General features: G+C 39.6%; 4 protein-coding genes across 5 annotated transcripts; 2 read left to right on the forward strand and 2 right to left on the reverse strand.

The window, feature by feature from the left end:
* The first annotated feature begins 654 nt into the window (after positions 1–654).
* On the forward strand, positions 655–6,471 carry p4htmb (prolyl 4-hydroxylase, transmembrane b). Of its 2 annotated transcripts, XM_023414253.2 has the most exons (10): positions 655–1,337; positions 1,430–1,562; positions 1,660–1,741; positions 2,542–2,732; positions 2,844–2,940; positions 3,629–3,791; positions 4,006–4,191; positions 4,459–4,549; positions 4,718–4,841; positions 5,756–6,471. In XM_023414253.2, the coding sequence occupies exons 1-10, from the start codon at positions 1,255–1,257 to the stop codon at positions 5,971–5,973; spliced, it is 1,368 nt and encodes a 455-aa protein (XP_023270021.1). In that variant the 5' UTR covers positions 655–1,254; the 3' UTR covers positions 5,974–6,471. The 2 variants fall into 2 exon arrangements, with proteins under 2 accessions (XP_023270021.1, XP_023270020.1); XM_023414252.2 differs by having other exon boundaries at positions 655–1,562.
* A 28-nt stretch (positions 6,472–6,499) lies between these two features.
* On the reverse strand, positions 6,500–13,038 carry slc26a6l1 (solute carrier family 26 member 6, like 1). Its single transcript, XM_023414249.2, has 19 exons — positions 12,870–13,038; positions 12,555–12,694; positions 12,245–12,355; positions 11,994–12,166; positions 11,738–11,902; positions 11,239–11,391; positions 10,830–10,912; positions 10,587–10,734; positions 10,351–10,464; positions 9,827–9,904; positions 9,589–9,684; positions 9,303–9,409; positions 9,087–9,156; positions 8,913–9,005; positions 8,378–8,488; positions 7,712–8,137; positions 7,277–7,331; positions 7,035–7,180; positions 6,500–6,797 (listed from the first exon to the last, which is right to left on the reverse strand). Exons 1-19 carry the CDS (start codon positions 13,007–13,009, stop codon positions 6,771–6,773), a joined length of 2,436 nt encoding a protein of 811 aa, XP_023270017.1. The 5' UTR covers positions 13,010–13,038; the 3' UTR covers positions 6,500–6,770.
* Positions 13,039–13,990: 952 nt separating this feature from the next.
* Positions 13,991–18,157, forward strand: kbtbd12 (kelch repeat and BTB (POZ) domain containing 12). The gene is made up of 6 exons (XM_023414240.2): positions 13,991–14,130; positions 14,580–15,740; positions 15,815–16,085; positions 16,279–16,429; positions 16,548–16,745; positions 16,837–18,157. The coding sequence occupies exons 2-6, from the start codon at positions 14,668–14,670 to the stop codon at positions 17,004–17,006; spliced, it is 1,863 nt and encodes a 620-aa protein (XP_023270008.1). The 5' UTR covers positions 13,991–14,130; positions 14,580–14,667; the 3' UTR covers positions 17,007–18,157.
* Positions 18,050–21,199, reverse strand: iho1 (interactor of HORMAD1 1). Its single transcript, XM_087176003.1, has 6 exons — positions 20,945–21,199; positions 20,078–20,214; positions 19,841–19,889; positions 19,637–19,721; positions 19,250–19,365; positions 18,050–19,149 (listed from the first exon to the last, which is right to left on the reverse strand). The coding sequence occupies exons 1-6, from the start codon at positions 21,197–21,199 to the stop codon at positions 18,406–18,408; spliced, it is 1,386 nt and encodes a 461-aa protein (XP_087032129.1). The 3' UTR covers positions 18,050–18,405.
* Between the last annotated feature and the right edge of the window lie 808 nt (positions 21,200–22,007).

The raw sequence follows: 22,007 nt of genomic DNA on the forward strand, positions 1-22,007 counted from the left end.
AAAGTTGTATCACTATGGCAATTTATAAACAGCCTGTGCTTATCTTCTGACAGTCAGTCCTCCTCTTATCATCTCTAACACAGAGAAGCCAAAGAGGCAGCAGGAGCCAGCAGATTGTTCAAGTGCAAGTTTTAAATAATTTATTTATTCATTCATTTGTTTGTTTGTTTGTACAATAAAATCTAATTATAGTAATGCCATGTCCTGTCAATAACCAAAGAAGTTGGAGAATATGTCTATATATATTTTAGGGTAGAAAAATACAGAGTTTGATATGTGTTCTATTGATAGTACTTTGAATAGTATAATGTTGTGGTGGCTGTAGTGGCAGCGTTGCTGTTAAAAGCAGGACAGACCATGAGCATAATAGGCAAATAATAGTATGTAATATCATGCTCTCACAGAAAGCAGACTATAAACCACTAACATGCTGAAGCAGAGCTGGTCAGATATATATAACACTTTTAATGAAGAAATCGAGTTTTGTTTTTGCATGTATGGGTTTTTTTTTTAATTATTTGCATTTATTCAATAGACTGTATAGCACAACCTGGAGTAGAAAGAGAGAGGCTGCACTGTTTAGTGTTAAGCCAGGGATGTGTTATTGGTTTAGGTCACCAGAGGTCAGCATTGCACAGCTGTCAGATGGTTGCTGTCAACAGGGAAGCTCCTGCAATGGCGTTTTAAATAGACGGATTTACCGCAAGGATTGGCGATGTTTTGTCATATTCAAAGATGCATCGCTTATTTTAAAGGATGTTAATTTTACTTAGTCCACACTGGGTCAGGTTTCTGGTCCAGTTTTCTCCCTGAGATGAGTTCCGCTGTGATTTCTGGATGCGCAGTGCGCTTTACTGCCGCTGCTGACTGGTGCTGCTGCTGCAGTGTAAACAAGACTGTCGGAGGCTGCAGCGCTGTTGTCTGTGGGTGAAAGGAGAATCACACAGTTGCGATCATAGCGGACTTCTTAGCTTAAACGAGGACAGTTTCACTATGAACCATCAGTGGTCTTTTTTCAATGCGCAACGACTACAGTGCCATTTCTGCAGGAGAGAAACTGGCCTGATCGCTCTTTAAGGATTTTCTCTTTTTTGAATCAAACTGGACATCTGTCAGTCAACACATCTGCCCCCTCTGAGCATCCAGCAAACGTTCATCTTATTGCTTGATTAATCAGATGGACTTTGCTGCTGAGGGAGTATCAGCTCCTTCTTGAGTCTCTCAGGAAAATGACTGACAACCAGGAAACCCCAGATGCTGAGGACACGACTCCGTCCGGGAGCGCGACCTTGCCGCTCCAGCCGCCGTGCGAGCGACTCTCTTGCCACAAGAGCAGCGTGTGTTCCCGCTCCTACTTCGTGGTAGTAATGGTGTTTTTTCACGTTTACATCATTAATGTTATAGCACTGCTATTTTACGTGCACTACAGCAGCGGGCAGGAGGATACGAGCCAGAGTCGTGATGCTCCCAGCAGTAACCACCAGCGCCCTGAGTCGCGACGTCCGCCATCGAAAACCGAGTTCATGCGTGATATTTCCCTCACAAGAATCGAGGGAATAAGGGTGAGTAATATGACGATGCATCACCCCTATTCTTTCATTTACTACCTCTATCTGTCTCTCACGCGCCACACCATCACCTCTCTGATTACTCTACCAGGTGGGACATGTCCAGAGGGTGTCACTGGTACCAGGCAAAGTGCATGAAATGCGGACTCTGAGTCTGAAACCTCTGCTGTTTGGTAAGAGCCAAAACACCCGTGTGCCAAAACAAATTTACAGCACACCCGTATGAGCCTCTAGTGGCCAAACAGGTTTCTTCATTTGGGGAAAGCAAACATATGTCACATTCACCAAATACTTTCCCTCTTCAGCACGACCATCCCCCAAACAAAGCCTGGCACATGTATGCTAAAATTAATGTAAGTTAGAGGAAATAGAACAAGAAGTCCTGAGGCAACTACTCCCTCAGCTCTGTACTTCTGATCCAATTAAGGGCTTAAAGAGCAAATATACAACTGTACCTAAAAAAAAACAACCAGCCATGCATCAACATACAGTTTGCAGTCATCACTTAGATTAGTTGTACTGGAGTAATGATGCTGCGCAAACATTTTCATAGTGGAAAGATCGATAGTGTATTCAAAGGGCTTCAGTGGGTCTACAGAAGTTGCCACTGATGAAATGATTCATTAGGGCTACAGTCAAGAGCTATTGTTGATTAATCTGTTGATTATTTTTCTCTACTAAACCCCAGGAACAGGAAATAGTTAAAAATTTATATGTACTACACCGTGAGACAAAGTAAAGCAGCAAATCCTCCAAGTGGAAATAGCTGCTGTTAGTTCATTTCAGCTTTAGGCTGCATAAATCTAGAGCCATTTGTAAAATGTAACATTGGTACAATATAATACAACAGGATCACAAATCAGAGAACCTGAAGCATGCAGCACAGAAAATGCTGCAATCAAGTGAAGCTGTTGACCCACGAGAGTTTCCTCTGTAGCTTTATCTCCGATTGTCTCTGTGTTTATTTCCGCAGAGATCCCTGGGTTTCTGTCGGCGGATGAGTGCCGTGTTGTGATGCAGCTGGCACAGCTAAAGGGTCTAATGGAAAGTCAGTTAATGGTGCAAGATGGTCAGGAAGAGCTGGCCAAGGAGCTCAACCTCAGCCCAGAGGAGATCTTCAACCTTCTTGATATCAACCAGGATGGACAATTGCAGCTGCACGAGGTGTATGTCAGTTTGTGGATTGTGAGGACATACTGAAGTGTGTGACATGCAGAAGTTTCTTGGTCCAGAGTTTGTTAACTTATCCTGTCTTCACTACCGTACCTCCAACAGATACTGACTCATTCTCGAGTGAGGGACGGCATCTGGCTCACACCGGAGAACCTGCGAGAAATCTACGCTGGGCTCAAAGCTGACAAGGATGGTAATGGTAAGACATCAACTTAATTCGTCACTTTAGGTTTTAACAAAGACTGTTCACTTTGCATTTTAACCAGTTTTCATTAGTGTCACAGAAATGTATCTATTTGCATATACCTACTGTCCTGAGATCATATTATTAAAGTTCCAATAGTCAAATATGATATATTTAGGCTACTTTATTCACAGTTATGCTATTATTATCCTATCCAATTATCCTATCATTTATACACTGCATTTAAAATGTTACCCTTTTCTAAAAAATCTCTATTTTCAGTCGGTTATTATATATTTTTTGTTTTAAAGTACAGAAAAAACTACCTATGTTAATTCATCTACTAGGGCTACAAACCAAAGGCATTATTGTTATTATTATTATTATTATTATCATTATTATTATTATTATTATAGGGATCATTAAGTATTAATATGATTGAAATTGTAACTGATATAGAGAATAATTGCTCTTCATTTCTATGATAATACTGCAGGTACATTTTGTACAATATATGGACACAAAATATAAACAAAGTTCATGGATATGAATGTGATGTTAAAGGGAAGGATTTAAGTGTGGCATTTGATAATTAAAGTATATTTTATATTATAGTTTTAATTGAGCCATTAATGTAGGTTTTGATGATTACCCAAAGCTTTTACAAGGCATCAGAATTTATGTACAGTCTCATTCTGGACAGGTTTGTTGAGTCTGGAAGAGTTCAGGCTTCTGAGCAATGATGCCTTTCAGCGCTTCCTGCTTCAGCGAGGGGTGAAAAGGAGTCAGCTGGTGAGGAACAGCAGACACACCTGGCTCTACCAGGGCAAAGGAGCACACCGGGTCCTCCAAGACATCAAGGCGAGGTTAGGAAGTCACAGCGTTACTAAGGATTCTTTGTGTTGTTTTATTTCTGTGGTTCTGCCGTCTCTTGCCTCGCTATGAATTATAAGTATAAGGTATGTTTATCTCACAAATCAAATCTGGTCATTTCAGAATGACAACTGACAGTGGTTCAGAAATATTTGTCCCACACTGTCCAATCTTTTTGATCTTTTCCTTTACCTTCCTCTAACAAAGAGTGACTCGCCTCACCCGGCTCCCACCCACATTAGTGGACCTCAGTGAGCCGCTGCAGGTGGTTCGCTATGAGGAAGGAGGGCACTACCACGCCCACCATGACAGCGGCCCTGTCTATCCTGAAACTGCCTGCACACACACACGCCTTGCGGCTAACACCTCCACCCCTTTTGAGACGTCCTGCAGGTGAGGTCACTGAGGTGCACAGTGTTGAGTTTTTCCAATAAAAAATAAATCTGTGAATTCATCTGTCCGTTGTGATTACTAAACTGTGCATTGACACTCCATTGTGACTGATGGCATGTTAGTTTGTGTGACTCTACCTTGTCAATATGGAAAAAAAAATGAGTGTGCTTGCCACTTGTTTGCAAAGTGTTTGTATGTGTGTGTTTGTGTAGGGTTTGTTTGCACCATACATGTGTGTGTCAATTTAAATCTGTGTTGCACACTTAGGTACATCACAGTTCTCTTCTACCTGAACTCTGTTGAGGGGGGCGGGGAGACCGCATTCCCTGTGGCAGACAACAGGACCTATGATGAAGTGGTGCGTAATTGTGTATGGGTCTGGAAATGTGTTCGGGGAGCCCTGCAAAAGTATTTGTGTACATACTGTGCATGTCTTTCACATCTGTGTTAGTTCACTTGTTTGTCAGTGCGTGCATGGGCCTGACATTAAGCAAACTGTGTCGCTGAGTTTGAGTGTGTGTTTTAGTCTCTCATACAGAACGACGTGGATCTCTTGGACACCAGAAGGAACTGTGACAAGAGTAACCTGAGGGTGAAGCCTACCAAAGGGACGGCTGTTTTCTGGTACAACTACCTCTCTGATGGACAAGGTAGGATTCCTATGAAAAATTCTGGCACAATTTCTAATAATAATCCTGCAATAACACTGCAAATAGGCAACTTGATAAATTCGATAATTTGATTAAAAAGTACATTTTTAATTTTTATTGATACCACTCTCATGTCAATATAATAAATATTAAGATATAGCCAGCAGCTGGTTAGCTTAGCTTAGTATTAAAACTACAACTAACAAAATCAGCACATGTAAAGATCACTAATTAACATGTCAAACCTGTTTGTTGCAATCAACACAAAAACCACAATGTAAAAATGTCATTTTGTGTCTACACTGCACAGTCATGTTGATGACACTTCATATTTTCCGACACAGACAACTAATTCATCTAACTCTGTCCAGAAGTGAACAGAGTTATTTAACATGTCAAACTATTCCTTTAAATTGTAACTGCAATTTCCACTTTACATATAATTTTTTATCAATATTCAAAATGCAAATCTATCACAGTAATGAACTGTAAAGAAAAATAAAAGAAACTACATCTATCAGCATTTTAGCATTTTATAGCATTTTATTTATTTTTTATTTTTTTTATTTCAGTTCAATTAATCTTGTCATCTAAAATCCAGTTTTCATGTTTTGGAGGCACAATTCAGGCACAGAGAAAAAGTCGACATATAAAATGTTGTCAAAAAGTTGTAGTTCAAGCTAATATTGGTGTTGTTAAAGATTAGTAGATAAAGAATTAATTGTATTTAAGGTTGATTTGTGGCTAATGTAAACTAATAATTACTTGTAATCTATACTTGTAAATTGGGTAAATCATCTTGACCACCCAGTTGAAGCAGTGTGTTTGATAGCCTGTGCGGGTCCTTCTAAAAACAGAAATCATGTAAAGGATGTTAGTAACTGAAGTTAAATGCCCCCCTCTCCCCTCAATAGGTTGGGTGGGGGAGCAGGACGAATACGCTCTGCATGGAGGCTGTGTGGTCACCCATGGCACTAAGTGGGTCGCCAATAAATGGATAAACATTGATCCGGATTACCAGAGGCAGGCTCGCTACCAGCAGCTGGTGTCACAGCAGCCAGAGGAGGAGGACGATGAAGGTCTGACTCTGAACCCTGACATACAGAGTCCGGACATACATCAAGACTTGTAGCTCATAAACCAAATTAAAAAAAAATCTACCTAGCCTTCCTCAGTCCTGTGCACAATGTTTTTGGTAACATCCTCTGTGGCCATTATGTAGAGACAAGATTTATTCAGGGAACGAGGTCACAGTGGGATTATGCAACTGTAAAGAGATGCTTTTGGTAAAAGGTTGCTCGGATATTGTTATCCTGTTATTTTTTAATCAATTATAATTTCCCATTTTAGGAATGTTGCACTAGAAACTCATACAAAGAGTTGAGACAAAAAAAAAACATTCCTTTGCATGTGTTAGCTTCACAGGTTTTGCTGTTGCTATGAGCAAAAATTGCACTTGAAAATTGAAATGGCTACTGTAAACATTTCAATGTCCTACCTTGTTACTGCTGCCATTACCAAAAAAGACTCACACACTCTCAGTGTGATGCATGTTGCCTTGTCTTTGTTCCTTGAATTCATCATTATTTTCTGCCAGATTGTCCTAGATTAAAATGCACAGTTGTTTGGATGTTTCACTGTATTCATTTATTATTTATTTTATTAATTATTTTTTTCTTTAAAAATACACTGTAACACTCTCCCACATGGAATAAAGTTAAATTAAGCTCATGTATCTGAATTCAGCATTAGTCTTCTTTTACATACCTTAAAGATAACATGCATAAATATCAATGTAAATGATTTGTTTTACACTTTACTCAGTGCTAGCATCTATTGATTTACAAATACAAGTTCTCAGCTTGTGATATTTCCTCCTGTAGATGTTTTTCCATCCTCTGTGCTGGATGTCCTGTTTGGCTTAAGTCCTTAAAGTTTTGTGCTGCCGTGCATGTCCTGAAATCAGACCAGTTTTTAGAAAGACATTTAGTTAAATTGACATGATCAAATGCTCTTAGGTCCTTTAATATGTTTGGATTGTTCAACGCTGACAATCAGCTATTAACTAACTTATGTGTTATGAAGTGTGCATACAGGGATCAGGCATTTTACACTTTGTCTGACTTTAGTGACTTGACAGTTGAGTATCAGCTTACGGACTGTCCAAACAAAGTGTCACCTGATCATACTCACCACTGATGACTCGCATCTTGGGAATGATGTTGCTCCACGGTGGTTCAGACAGTAGAGCACAGCATCGTGAACGGAGGCAAAAAGTTGTCTCTTTGTTATCGACTCGGAGAAGAAGTCACCAAGCTCCAACTGCTCCACCACAGAGGCTGAAGAGCAAACAGTTCACTCGTGGAGACATTACAAAGATTATAAAACCTTGCCATGAATTACAGTCTTAAGGAAGTGGGAAGGTATTCACTTACCCTGACAACCAGCCATGTAGATATCCACATCAATCTCACTGAAGTCCTGGAAAATCTGTCAATGTAATAAATAATGAGTATTTCTCCTCATCATCATCTAAAGTCACTAGTGCACCAATCTTTAAAAAATCTGTTTTCACATATCTTCCCCATCAAGTGATATTAAGTCTAATCAACCCAGTAACCTATCTCACCCTAGATCATCAGGGTTATCTCTTAAGCTCCCCCTATAAAACTACCAAGACAACCTGTATACATTGCTAATGCTTCTCAAATTACATTTACATTATTTGTTAAACGGATTTGACACCTGGATGTATAGTATATAAGGATCCTCCTCTAAGCTTTAAAAACAAGGGGAAATCTAGTGACATTTAAGATTTTCAGTCATGTCTTACCCTTTGTTTAAAGGAAATCTGTCCCTTTAGTACTTACATTTTTCATAGCCTTGATAGCCACTGTGTCAATGAAGTTAGCTGTGGAGAGGTCAAGAATGATGGAGTGAATATCCCAGGTCCACTTGCCCAGAGAACCCAGAGAGACCCGCTCCAGGTCACGACTCAGTGTGTCCTCACTGCTGGAGCCCAGAGTGGTGGTGTCTCCGTCCTGCAGCTCAGACATCCACCCTAAACTTGTGCAGTCTGGATCTCCTCCTTTCAGGTATTCCCATCTACAGTGGCCGTCTGGTGCTCGGGGAGAGGTTGGAATGACAAACACCGTCCCATTCTCTCTCTCCGTCCAGCCTTGTTCTTCATTGTCTGTAACATTCCCGTCCATGCATGTGTCCCTCCAGCCGGCCTCTTCCTCCACAGAGAACACCTGCTGCTGCTGCTGTTGTTTAGCTGCCCTCTGTGCTCGTCTCTGAGGAGTAATCAGCAAAAGAAGATATCTACTGTAAAGTGGTTTGTAGACTTTGTAGAGATTAGCCAATCAGACCCACAAGGAAGATTTTTGTACAAATTTTCTCATCACGTTTTGAAGAGGTGAATAAAGGGTCAAACAGCTAAAAAAAAAAAAAAGCCACTGCAGACCTTCAAATGTGTTAGTTTCTTCAAGTAATTTATGTTACGGCAGTGATGTTAAACATTTGCTGCATATTACCTCTCTCTTGGCCTGCCTCTTGGCTCGTCTCTCAGCTCTCCTTTCTCTACGTTTCTGTTTGGCCTCCTGCCTCCTCTTATAGATAATCATTTTACTGATGTCGAGCCCACTCTGAAGAAAAGCAAAACATCACCATTATATAAAAATTTAACAAAAGAGACAAGAACAAGAAATAGTCACTTTTCTTTCGAAGAATCACTTTTATGCTTTAAACTGAGAAGAGATAAGAGCTGAAACAAATAGTCAGTCAATTTATTCATCAACTGACGAAAAATGTATCTTGATAATGTATTTTGATAATCGATAAAACCATTGCAGTCATCCTGCAAAAATGTGAAGCATTTTGTTTGAATTCACCACTTTTGACTTTCAGGAAATTATAATTGGTATTTTTTTACTATGTTCTCATATTTTATACACTAAATTATTCATTCATGAATCAAAAAAATAATTGTAGGACTACCCGACAATGAAAACAATCACTAGCTGCAGCCCCAGAATAGGTTTATTAGTATTATTAAGAAAGAGGACAAACCTTTTCTTTCAGGGCCTCAAGGTAAAGCTCAGCATTGGCAAAATATACTGTAGCAGAGGAACGGAATATAGTAACACCTGCGATCTCTTTCGCCTGCCAAATAGAGAAACATCCTTAACTTTTGTTGCAGTCGGTGTGAAAAATGTTTCATTTATTATTTTCCATGTGTTTTACCTCTCTGTGTGTCTCTATATCCAAGTACAGTTCTGTGCCTGGAACATTTCCCAGCACAGAGTATGTTGGCCTAAGAATTGAATTAAAAAACACACAAAATCTCATGATGTGTTTGTGTACAGTTTTTCTTTTCTGGCAGATCTCGCAGTATAACATTAGTTACTGATGTTACTTATACTACAATGAAAAATATGCTTAGATGCAGATGAGTCTTACATCTGAGTCCTGAAAATAACAGTCAGCAGAGCAAATGTGATTGATGCTGCCAGACCCAGATCCAGATTGAGGAGCAGTGTTGACACCCAAGTGACCAACCACACCACCTGGGGGAAACAGCATGACATCACTCATTGTTTAGCAGAACAATGATAAGGAAAGAAGAATAATGACCCTGAACACATCAGTAGATTCTCTTGTGGTCTTTGCTTTTAAGGGTATTTTTTTAATTATATTACCACAAGTCATATTTTATAATAATAATAAACATAATTTATCCTCTCACCAGATCAATCTTGTTGCGCCTCCACAGCGTTACAACGTCAGCATACTGCTTGAACATGCCCTTCAGATTTACAAAGACAATCACTGCGAGGACAGCCTAAAACAAGTGCACCCACATTTTAACATGATGCACTGTGCAACCAAAAAACAAACAAACCATCACATTACAGATTACACAAAATCTATCATGTGTCACAAACATGTTCAAACTTTGTACATCAGTGTACAGTTATCAGAACCTTTGGCAGCTCCTGGAACAGTGGTCCAAGTTTCAGTATGGTCACCAACACAATTAGAGCTGAGGCCACTCCAGCCATCTGCAAGAGTAGCACAAAGGTTGTTTTATTTGTGTTTAGCAGAGATGGATTATATGACAGCGCAAATTTCCAACATTTAGTGGTAGCCTAACAACTATTAGGTCTGCTTTTTAGTAATTGATGTGGTATGTTGTTTAGACAGATAATAAATACATTTGGTAAATTGCTAAAAAAGCCAAAAACTGCAGTTCATGTGCTGGTACCATCAGGTTTTGAATTTCCACATAGGCCAGCTTGTTGTATCATTTCATTTGTAATTAAACATCATTTCCTTTTTACCCCACCTCTGTTGTCATTAACTATGTATTATTCATATTATTCATATTTACAGTACAACTATTGCATATTGCATATTTACAGTGTAAAAAATGACTTTGGATTGAGAGGTCATGCCGACTCCTTAACTGTCTCTATTTGTAATGTTGTCACTTCTGTTGTTCACTCACTTGTGTTTTCCCTCCAGTGGTCTCTTGGACGAGACTTCTAGACATGGAGGGGCAGACAGAGTAGCACTGGAAGAAGCCTCCCACTACATTACTGAGACCCAACGCCACCAGCTCCTGCAGCAGTGTGAGGACAGAGACGACAGAATTAGCAGGAGAGTACAGAGAAAAAATACAAACTATGACAATGATTATATGTTAATGGTATTAGCAGAATTCATGAGATATTTGATGCTCACCTGGTTACTGTCCACCTTGTATCCGTGTTTCAGTGCAAAGGTTTTTCCGAGTGAAATAGATATAGCATATCCAACAATAGCCAGTGCAAAAGCATCACCGATAACTTCCCCAAAAATGCTCACGTCTGGAACACTGGGGGGACTTAAACTGGTGCACAGGTAGAGGATAGGATCAGTTAGTACCAAACAACAATATGACTAATATATAATGAACACTAGTATAACTTAAATCCAAATGCTTACCCACAAGGAATTTCTCCAACAACTGAAATAGTGTAGTTGCTGTTCAGGTGGGCATAGTTTGATATCAGTGTTACTGCCACAATCTACAGCAATCAGAGACAACATACAGGCCATAAACACAAACATACAGAAAAAATTTCACAAACACGTTTCAAACCTTCAATCATTAATTATCTGGTAAATCATTTTGTAGATGTGGACTTAAGTATTAACCACAAATAGCTCAGTTTTTGCTGTGAACTGCACAAATGCAGAGACCCTGGCACTACTGCTGATTTAGCTGCTTGGTTCTACTGTGTCTGTGTTTTTTTTTTTGTTTTTTTTTAGTGCTGCAACATCAGCATCAGCACAGAGCACAGAGGTGATAACATGAACCGAGCCCAGAGAGTTTGTCCTCGTTTCAACTGACTGTGATGAGCTCCACTGGGACAGGAACTGGCAGCTTTGGACTGAGGAAGGAGTTGAGTTCCTTGGCTGCAACTAGAAACACCATAGACACAGCACTGACCACCACAGTGGGAAGATGAGTCTGTGGCAGCAAGGAGCAAACATCCTTCAGAGTCTGAAAGTAAAGATAAAACAGCGAGTGAATGAAGGCTTGCTAAACAGACTTTGATGGAACTTGGTGGAGACAGCATGATTGGATATATACAAAAAGGGTGCACAAAGGGATTAAAAAAGTCATTGAGAGAGCACTAAAGCACTTGCAGCCCTGAAACCCCTTTTGACATTATGAGGAAAGTGTATCACACTCTTTTCTGAGTGAAAATATTGCACTTGGATGTACTTTTTTTTCACAATTTACTTCTTTAAGAATTTAATCATAACCAGCCAAACTGTGGAAAAAGATAATGAGATCAGATCAGTATTGTTGAATCAACAAAAACAAAATATTTGACAGTACTCACATACACCAGTGACAACGGACCACTAAACCGTGTGGGTGAAACGCCAAAGACGTACTTCAGTTGTGCCACCACAGCATGGGCTGCAGCAGCTGTTGTGTAAGCCCGCACCAGAGGCTCAGACAAGTACGTTCCCACAAATCCAAACTTTACCAAACCCAGTGCCACCTATGCAAACAACCATGAAAGCATACATGAGTTTGGCAGCTGTAACAACAAAACAGGACATTATTATTCTGATGGGATGTTGCACTCAGACCTGAATAAGTCCTCCTAAGACAGTAGTAGCAGCTGCCACCTGCACCCTGTATGAGTCCCGCGCAGTTATGTCAATCTCTGTTGTGATGTTTGTCCCATTCATTTTGAAATTCCCATCTGGAGCAAGTCTTTCTGTCACACTGCCTACCATGATGCTGAGCACAGTGAATGTACCTGAACATAATAAAAGATACCAGTTAATACAGAGGGTATAATGGCCATTGTACATTGACAAGCTCTCTCTCTACTTACCAATGGAGATATGACGTGATGTTCCAAAAAAGAAGTAGATTAATGCTGGATAGAGGGACGTGTACAGCCCAAATACAGGAGGTAAAGAAGCCAACAATGCATACGCCATACCTGTGGAAACAGGAGTGTTGTTGCACCTGTCTCAGTTTACAAATTTTTTTTTGAAGCTTAACTATTTTTAATGGCAAATGAAATATTCTCCAGAAGGACAGTTGATATTTCTTCAAAAATATTGCTTGTGCATAACAAAAAGGTTTTTTGTCATATATCTTAAACTCATGGAACTTGACTGTGATTAACTATGTCATACCTTGAGGCAGGTGAATTATGCCCACACTGATGCCAGAGATGAGGTCTGGCATGCCATAATCCCAGACTGAGTACTTGGGCAGCCAGTATAATACAGGAAAGCTGCTCAACACACTTCGTTTCAGCTTGGGTACTGTACATCTTGAAGGGATTGAAAGAAAACACAGTGGCACAAATGAGTAATGATCATATTGGTGGATATCCTAAAGTATACATTCACTGTGAAGATGAGTCTCTGGTCATCTTTGACAAGACGATCGGAGCAGACATCTACATCTACAGTTCAGTGAGGAATTCACAAAGTCATAAAGTTTACCTTGAGGAGTCTTTAAGCCATTCAGTTACAGATGGGTGAGTGTCAGAGTGTGTTTTTCTCTGTGTTACCTCTTCCAGTCTCTGCTCATCCAGCACTTCCCTCTCCACTCTGTATTTCCCAAACCTGCGTGTAGAGTCCATTGGGCTGAATCTGTCAAACTTTCTGCAACTTTTTTTTTTTTTTACTCTTTTAATATGCAATATGGGTGTATATGATTTATTCCAGAGACTCTTGTTTACTGCAAAGTGTCCTTCAAACTGTCTACCAAAAGCTGATGCTTCAGTGCTACTGTTGGAAGAAGAACTGAATCTGCATATGTACATCGTCTCGTGTAATGATTAACTATAGTCAGGATGTTGTGGGCAGAGCCTCTTCATGATGACAATAGCTGACCGGAAGAAACAAGGAATACAATTATGCTCTTGAAGAGGAAAAAGGATCCTGAATTTGAAATGATGTTTGACAGGTGTTTTCCATCCTCTCTGTTTTTCCATTTACTAGCAAAAGTAAAGCTAATGAACCATGAAATGTCACCTGAAGGTCAACTTACATTGGTCAAGTGAACCTTTAAATGGGCTACCTTTGAACAAATTTTTTTAAGGTATGTCAAATTCAAGTGTTTTTTTCTTGAGAATCATCAAGACAAGTCAAAAAAATATAGATGTATAAATACATATTCTAACTTTATTGTGGTGGCTACAACATTTTCAAGAATATGTATGTTAAGGATCAAACATAATAGATATGGTCTGATTTTTAGGACATGTGAGCGTACAGTATAAACTGGGCCTTTAAGAGGTTGCCATCATGAAATCTGATTCCCAGCTGCCTGTTTCATTTCAGTCATACCAGGGCTGCATGCGCGTGACTGAGGCAAACAAACTGTAATGGAGAATTGTCCAAAACAAAGTACACTATAATGCAGAGGAGTGAAATTATGAGTGTCAAAATAATTCCCAGTATTTGTTACTGTCACTGATTTAAACCTTTGCAGTCCAGATCACTCAGACCTTTCTGACCCAGTTGCTGTCTGCCACGAGCACAACACTATCTATTTTTGGGTTAGTGGCTCAGAGGGCCATGGCAGTGGAGGGGGCACATAGGCTATCTTTTTCTTTTGCAATTGCTCAGACACTCACCAACCCCCCTGACTGACACACTCGGCAACAACAACAATACATGTAGCCTGATGAAAAACACGGATATTTACAGGTCTTCTTAGACCAAAGATATCAGCAGACAAGAGGCACTGATGACTTTGGTAAGACTTCTTACAAGGGGCCTGCGTACTACATGATATGGTCAGATATAGTACTAATTTGTAAGAGAGCACATGCTACTTTATATAGACAATGGTGGCATTTTGCTAAATATAAGGCTAATATAGAAATTCAGTGAATTAGAATGGTGGCTGCTGAAATATGTTCATGAAAGTTTCCTTATATTTTACCAGGAGGGCTTTCATAGTAACTCATGATATTTTAAGTCTTTCTGATGTTGTATTGATTGCTTGAGGAAATCTAGTGAAATAATTTTAGAAATATTTTCATGTCAAGAAGCATAAGATTAATATACCATTGCAAAATCAAAACAGAGTTGATATGCATAAACAGTTTTAGGATTCCAATCAGATTTCACATTACTATACACTTGTGGTTTGATATGGCACTCAACTTTGTTTCTGATTTTTTTTTTGTTGTTGTTTTTCAGACACAATCTCTTCAGTAGTTGTTCATAAGTGCATAACAACCTTTTATATAATTTTCAGAATAGTATTATTATTATAAGTTGAAGCAAAATGGATCTGACATCCAAACATGGGCTGGTGCTCCTCAACCAGTTGAAGAGAATGAAGGAGACAGAGCATCTGACCGATGTGGTATTGGTGGCTGAGGGCATCAGCTTTCCCTGTCACAGAGTTGTTCTATCCGCCTTCAGCCCTTACTTTCGTGTTATGTTCACATGTGGCCTTCGTGAGTGTAACAACAGAGAAATATTCCTGCGTGACACACCTGCAGACAGCCTGGCTATCCTCTTGAACTACATGTACTGCTCCGATCTTCCTCTCACTAACGCCAATGTACAAGGCATCTCCATTGCAGCTTTTCTCCTGCAGATGGATGATGTCTTCACCCGCTGTCAGCAGCACATGACAGAGAACATGGATGCCTCTAACTGCCTTGGTGTGTATTATTTTGCCCGTGACCTCGGCGCAGAGGAACTGGCTGACCATGCTCAGCGCTTCTTGAGGCAGCACTTTGTCCAAGTCTGCCAGAATGAGGAGGTCCTGGAGCTGGAGGCTCATCAGCTGGGGAAGCTACTAACTTCTGATGACCTTAATGTTTCCCGAGAAGAGACCATCCTGGATGTGGTCCTTCACTGGGTCAAACACAGCGCTCTGATGGATGGAGAGGTTCGTGTTCGGCACCTTCCAGAGCTCTTGAGGAAGGTCCGTTTGCCACTGATAAGCCCTGACTATTTAAGAGAGGCGATGAATAGAAATACAGCCCTGCTGGCCAATGCTGAATGTTTAGAGATGGTGAATGAAGCCCTGGAGGCCACAGCGATGCATCCCTCGGCTGCACCACGTAAACTAAAGCTGCGCTACGGCATGGAGACCACAGATCTGCTGCTCTGTGTTGGTAATGATGGTGGTGGGATTAGGTCAAGATATGGGAACTACACTGAGCGCAGCTTTTGCTACGCCCCATCCACAGGCCGAACATACTACATCACCTCACCTCGCTATGGAGAGGCTGTGGGGTATGTGTGTACTGGGGTTGTAACTGAAGGAAACGACATTATTGTGGCAGGAGAGGCAGGTGTGCGCAGAATGGCCCGACAGAAGATCATGAATGTTGAGATCTACAGGTAAGATGAATATGAAACAATTCTGCATTTGCTTGCCCCACATAGATGGTACTGATCGTTGTCTTGGGTTGCAGGTACAAAGTAGAGGCCCAAGGAAGCTGGGAGCGCCTGACTTCTGCAGAGTATCGCGATTCTTACGCCCTGGGATCACTGGGCGACACCCTGTACCTGCTCGGTGGGCAGATGAAGCTGAAGAACCAGTTTCTCATCACTAACTGTGTGGAGAGATGGTCTCTGCAGGGCGGACCCTGGCGGAGTGCAGCACCCCTGCCTATGCCTTTGGCCTATCACAGCGTGGTCAGGATGAAAGATCGCCTTTATGTGATGGGTGGTCGAACCCCACAGGTGACGTGAAAACACCCTTACATGTGTGCTTATTTCTTAGGAATTATTCAGAAACCTGCATTCACTTTGGTTCTTGTGAAATACATAAAATAATAACACATTTAATAAGAACCCGTACAGTATTAGTATGCAACTCTTCTCTGACTGCACCTGCTCTGCTTTGTCAAACCCTCCCTTCCCTTCAACCATCCAGTCATACCGAATGGATGACGAGCCTGACCGTCTTAGTAACCGCCTTCTGGAGTATGATCCAAATACAAACAAGTGGACAGAACTAGGTCCAATGAAGTACTCAAAGTACCGTTGCAGTGCTGTGGTACTCAATGGTGAAATTTTTGTGATGGGTAAGATTATTTGTTTATTTAAATTTAAAGATTTTTTGTTTTTTTTCATAAAATTATTTGAATTGCACTGATTTCTGCAAGACTTTGCTTTAAAAATGATGCTATTTTGCACCTATAGGAGGAATTGGTTGTGAAGGTGTGGACCGTGGGCAATCCCGCCACTGCCTCGATGCTGTGGAGATCTACAATGCAGATGGAGATTACTGGAGGGATGGCCCTCCTCTCCCATGTGCACAACTCTCACTGCACACCAATGCCTGTAATGCAGGAGTGGTGGGAGGCAAGATTTATGTGTGTGGATATTACAAAGGAGCAGGTAACAAAACAAAACCCATATCCAATAAAAGAAAGATGTTCAATAGGGTTTCCAAGTAAGTGTAATACTCCTTCTTCTTAACAACCCGCAGGTCGTCATGATGATATAACAAAGGACATTTTAGAGCTGGACCCTTGGGAGAACCGGTGGACAGTGGTGGCTCGTCGCGCTCTGATGCATGACAACTATGACGTCTGTTTAGTGGCAAATCTCAACCCAAGGGGACTCATGTCCCCTCCTGCAGACTTAGTGAAACAGTGACACCCCTGTCAGATCAGATCAAAGTCTGGGTTTGGGAGAATTAGTGAAGGAAATTAATTATTAATTATTAATGCACATATCACTGGGCCAAAGGCATTCATTTTTTCAAGCAGAAAAGGTCTAAGTGCTCTGCATGAAAGAGGATCTGCAGTTAATGATTTGCACGTTCTTGAACAAAAATAGAATAATTTGTAAATAGTGTTTTTGTTGCTTTTTTATTTTATTGTGTATCATCTGCAAAGAAGATTGATCACCTGAAACCTGCAGCTGTGTGAGTCATGGCTGGGATAGTATTATCAACAAATGATTTCCTTTGAAATTAGGAAATATTCAGATATGAATTATGGACTTCTGCATTCACACTAATCAAACCAAAATCCTGAGTATGTATTTGAACTGTTTTAGAGGGTAAATACTACACCCTTAATGTCTTAATGACTACAGTAAATTGACATGGCAGACCATGGAGATTGGATTATATATACATAAATCTATAAATCTATAAATCTATATATATATATATAACTAACCCTAACCCTTTTTTAGGTATGGTTTCTAAAGCAGAATAAAACACCTATTATGGAGTGGTTGTTGTGGTTTGAACACAGAATATTTTTGTTTGTTTATAATTTAAATGTGCACTTTAGTTTATTAGGTACACCTGGTTCCAACTAATGCAGTATTACACATAAGTCTTCAAATCCTGCCTTCATAAAGGTTATAGTGTTTAGTTTAGTTTTTTAACTGAAAGGTGTTTTCTAATATTTAGTCTACCCTTACCGATAAAAAACATCTGACAGTATAACAGTGAAACAAGGAGCTGGGTCTCTGTTGGTGACATGTATGGAAAGTGACATCAAGATAAAATTGTAAAGGCTGCCTTTATTATAAATTACTATTACTTACTCTTTCTACAACACAATGTGTCTTTAGAAGATCAGAATTCAGGGGTCACAGAAATTATATGATAGATACATTTGGTTCTGAGTAATTATTTAATAGAATTATTATTTGTTAGTTTATTTTCAATGTGAAGTCAGCAGTTTAAGCAATGAATGAGTTTATTTTAAAAAGTCTTCAGAGACACTTAACTGTTGACTGCAATATTTTGTCAGCAGCAAAAATGAACAAGATTAAAGACTTAAAACATGTGCAATTTGTTGTGGGTCACTCTGTCCTTAACTTACTTGTGATTAGTATCTTTTTACAACCTTCTCAAGCTCTTTCACCACCAAGTATAAGACAAAAAACATTTATCAATGTGTTAACTGTGCAAAAAACTGAATCCACAACTAACAGAACATATGTTACAAGTAATAATAAATATAATAATAAACACTTTTGGCCTAAATTGCCCTAAGAAAACAGACTGCACTGTTCTGAATCCTTTACTCATCCTTTAAAAGCCTATGTCAGAATCGCAATCCAAGTCAAACAACTGCCAGAGGCCTTCAGGTTTCACTGGGTTCCCCGTCTTGGACTCAGCTGACACCTTGTCTAAGATTGATTCAATTCCTGAGAGGCACTCAGAGCTGTTGCTCTCCTGAGACCAGCAGCTGAGAGGGGTGACTAAATGCCTCGCAGGTTCACTGGACCTTTTCTCCCTGTTCAGTGGTATCAGACAGTGAACGCTATCCTGGCTGGTTACCGTATTCAGATCATGGCGATCACAGAGAGGTGCTGAAACGTTCTGATGTTTGTTACAATTCATCAGAGAATGACTGTTTTCATCCGGCACAGTGCGCTTACTCCTCTGTGAGGGTATCAGCAGTCTCTTTTTGCGCCTCCTATGGCCTCTGAGAGTGAGTTTCCGTTTCCTAATGCTGCAGCTGGGCTCCCGAGGGGGAACTTCAACCTGCTTGTGTTCAGGGTTGTGCAATGTACATAGAAGCTGTGTGCCTTCGAGCTTGTTGTCCTGCAGGATGTCAGAGAGTGACTGTTCAAGCCCTGGCGACGTCTGGACGGCGTTGTCCATCAGTCTCTGAGAGCTGGGTTTGGCTGAATGCTCTGAGACAAGAGTGCTGAGCAGCTTCAGGGTCTCTTCAAGTACATTTTGTTCTCTCTCCTGCTCCTCTCTCAGACTCTCAAGACTACTCTTTAAAATTTGCAGATTTGAACCAAGTTCTGCTGTGGTGTCTCCACTCTTAAAGATATAAATGAGATATTGTCATCATTACTATTCAGAAACATTTACTAGTGACCAAAATATATTTTTATTGCATTGAGAGCGACATGCTATTCACCTTTTTCACATTTTCCTCCAGATTTGTCATCACTTCTTTGTGGGAATTCACTTTATTTACCAAAGTCTCAAACTGCTGGGAAATGTCACTCTGAAGGTCATTCAGATTATTTTGCACTGGGATGAACCAATAAAAACGTAAAATAGGTTAAAAAAAAAATGATTATGAAACCATATAGTGATTTAAAAAGATTAATAATAATGAATAATGAATAATAATAAGATTATTAGATTATGAGTGAACCAATGTTTAATCGTTGGGCAAAGTGCACCATCTACTGGTGACAAGAAATTCTTGCTCACTGCCTTTTTTACTAAATTAACCAGACTAGACTATATGTAGAATGTAACTTTAAATCAAAACACATCTGTCCTTTAGTAAACTTACATGTTGATGCAAAATTGTCAAATTTTTCGAGGACAGTTTGGTACACAGCCATATTTCTGTCTACCCCGGTGACCAGTTGTTGGATCTGAAAAACATTTTTTAACACATTACATGTGTAATGTAATGTCTAATGTGAGGACGGGGGTCGTATAATAAAAAAAAACAAAAAAACAAATGACAGAATAAATGCCTATCATCACTTACGTTGTTGAGAGTTTCTCTTGTATGTTGACATTCTTTGGCAAACAGATCACTGTTAAAGAAAGAGGACAGATTGTAAACAAATTCAAAGGTGAGGATGGTCATTTCTATGTAGTCTGTATTGTTGCTTTTTCTTTTTTCATCTAACTCTTAATTTTGTTTATATACAGTATGTACAGTATATGCAAAGATGTGAAGCACCTTGAGATTTGTGTTTATGAAAGATATGACACAAAATACCTGTCATTTTTTTCTTTTGCCTTTTTCCTGTCCTCTTCAAATTTATCCAGTATTCCAAAACCCCTGGTTTTGTCTTTCAGTTCTCCAAGTAGGAGAGGTTTAGTGTGATAATTGTTTGAAAACTTTGGGTCGCTCCCCTAAACAAAGACAAAATACAGAGGTAAAGAGATGTAAAACAGACATAACAATTTTTCTCATTATCAGAGAGACACCCATGGTCCCATATTTAGGTTACATTTTCCTGTCAAAAGTATTAATGGATCCATACAGAAAAACAGAAATGCATTGTATCATGGAATTATCAATACTGAAACACCTACTCTTCATACCAACAATAACCCAATTCTGCTATGAAGCACACCCACTCATTGATTTGCAAAATTGCACACAATGTCCCAATACAACCAGAGACATTATAGGGATAGATAAATCTGTAAAACATACATGGCACAATCTCTCATAGGATACATAGTCATGGACCTACAAACATGTTATGTGTTATGGTTGAGCAGGTGGTTACATTTTACCTATTTAGATCTCCATAATGTTAAGATGACACTCTTTATGGAAATATAAACTCACTGAAGGAACAAAAGAACAATTATGATAACCCCCTCAATAACATCACTTGGTATTTTTGACATTTCTCAGAGCATAGCACCCATGCAAATTTCTAGAGCTTTAGCTGTCTCATTAAGCCTGCCCAGGCCTCAGGTCACTTGTCAATACAGTATACTGAGAGTAACCTACATGTAAGTAATAAAATTTTTAATCAGTGGGGCTGTGGGGTAGTGTTTTCTTCATGCATCCAGAAGATCTTACTGCCTCACCAGGAACCACCTACAAGTCAAAGCTGATAAATCTCACCTCTTGTGAACTTTGCTGGGAGGTCCTGGATGACAAACTCATATCCTGAGACGCACCCTGAGAGTTTTCGGGCCAAAACTGAGACCCAAAGAATAACTGAGAGTCTGTCAAGCTGGAGAAGCCACAGGTAGCCATATTCCTGAAGATTGTTTTGTCCCCACAAGGTTTGATGAGTGAAGAAAGAACAAACACATAATTTGTGCAGCAAAACTGACAAAAGTAGAAATTTGGTAAATAAGCAAAACATTGTTCCATGTAGGGCTGTAGCTAACAATTACTTTATTATCTATTAATCTGCCAGTTACTTATTTATGAATTTGTTTTTGCCTATAAAATGTCAAAAACTAGTGAAAAAGGACTAGTGTAATGTAGTTACAGGAAAAATTGTTCAACCCTCAGTCCAAAACCTAAATTTATTCCTTTTATTACAAAAGAGAATCAAATCTTCATATTTCAGAAGCTAGTAATTGTGCATGAAAAATTAATAAAACGATTAACAATTGATTATCAAAATAGCTGGCAATTAATTTTCTGTCTATCAGCTAATCAACTAATTGATGCAGCTCTTTCTGTAAGTCATGATGCTGTGATCAAGTTTAGGGTTTTCAGATTTAAAACTAATGACAACAGCCATCTATATTCACAGTAGGTGATAAGGTTTAAGTTAGTTAAGTAGCCCAAGTGAGCGAACTACCTGCTTCCAGTTGGGATGCTCAGCATTTCTTTTATGTTCCTCAAATGATTCATTGCTTTTGGTTACCTGTTTGTAAAGATAACAAGTTAGGAGCAGTTTTAGCGAGTTATCTTAAGTCATCTTAACAGCATTTATACAACAGCTGACAGATGTTTCGGGTTATGCAAGTTAGCTTAGTTAGCATTAACCTAATGTAGAGAAGGCTTCATTAGTTAGTTTAGCTAGGAATTTTAACAAACCTTTACCAAAATCGTATCATATTATATTTGGTAATGTACAATGGTTATCGTGGATTAAATAGTTTTAAATCTGACTCACAGTTAAAGTAGGCAGTAAACAGGCAACGAGTAGGAGTGTTTGAATCTCCCG

This window comes from Seriola lalandi, unplaced genomic scaffold, assembly GCF_002814215.2.
Source record: "Seriola lalandi dorsalis isolate HSWRI2012SDOR001 ecotype SW California unplaced genomic scaffold, Sedor1 jcf7180002054522, whole genome shotgun sequence".
NCBI lineage: Eukaryota > Metazoa > Chordata > Actinopteri > Carangiformes > Carangidae > Seriola > Seriola lalandi.

Bases quoted from the DNA above. Each gene is read 5' to 3' on its own strand.
- slc26a6l1 (XM_023414249.2), bottom strand. From the start codon at position 13,009: ATGGACTCTACACGCAGGTTTGGGAAATACAGAGTGGAGAGGGAAGTG. The intron at 9,410-9,588 runs GTGAGAGGATAA...TGTTTCCCCCAG, and splicing joins GGCGCAACAAGATTGATCTG to GTGGTGTGGTTGGTCACTTG. The intron at 9,157-9,302 runs GTAAGACTCATC...TTCAATTCTTAG, and splicing joins GTTATTTTCAGGACTCAGAT to GCCAACATACTCTGTGCTGG.
- iho1 (XM_087176003.1), bottom strand. From the start codon at position 21,199: ATGGAACAATGTTTTGCTTATTTACCAAATTTCTACTTTTGTCAGTTT. The intron at 19,890-20,077 runs GTATTTTGTGTC...TTTCTTTAACAG, and splicing joins GCAAAAGAAAAAAATGACAG to TGATCTGTTTGCCAAAGAAT. The intron at 19,722-19,840 runs GTAAGTGATGAT...AATGTTTTTCAG, and splicing joins CAAGAGAAACTCTCAACAAC to ATCCAACAACTGGTCACCGG.
- kbtbd12 (XM_023414240.2), top strand. From the start codon at position 14,668: ATGGATCTGACATCCAAACATGGGCTGGTGCTCCTCAACCAGTTGAAG. The intron at 15,741-15,814 runs GTAAGATGAATA...CTTGGGTTGCAG, and splicing joins ATGAATGTTGAGATCTACAG to GTACAAAGTAGAGGCCCAAG. The intron at 16,086-16,278 runs GTGACGTGAAAA...TCAACCATCCAG, and splicing joins TGGGTGGTCGAACCCCACAG to TCATACCGAATGGATGACGA.
- p4htmb (XM_023414252.2), top strand. From the start codon at position 1,230: ATGACTGACAACCAGGAAACCCCAGATGCTGAGGACACGACTCCGTCC. The intron at 1,742-2,541 runs GTAAGAGCCAAA...TTATTTCCGCAG, and splicing joins TCTGAAACCTCTGCTGTTTG to AGATCCCTGGGTTTCTGTCG. The intron at 4,550-4,717 runs GTGCGTAATTGT...TGTGTGTTTTAG, and splicing joins ACAGGACCTATGATGAAGTG to TCTCTCATACAGAACGACGT.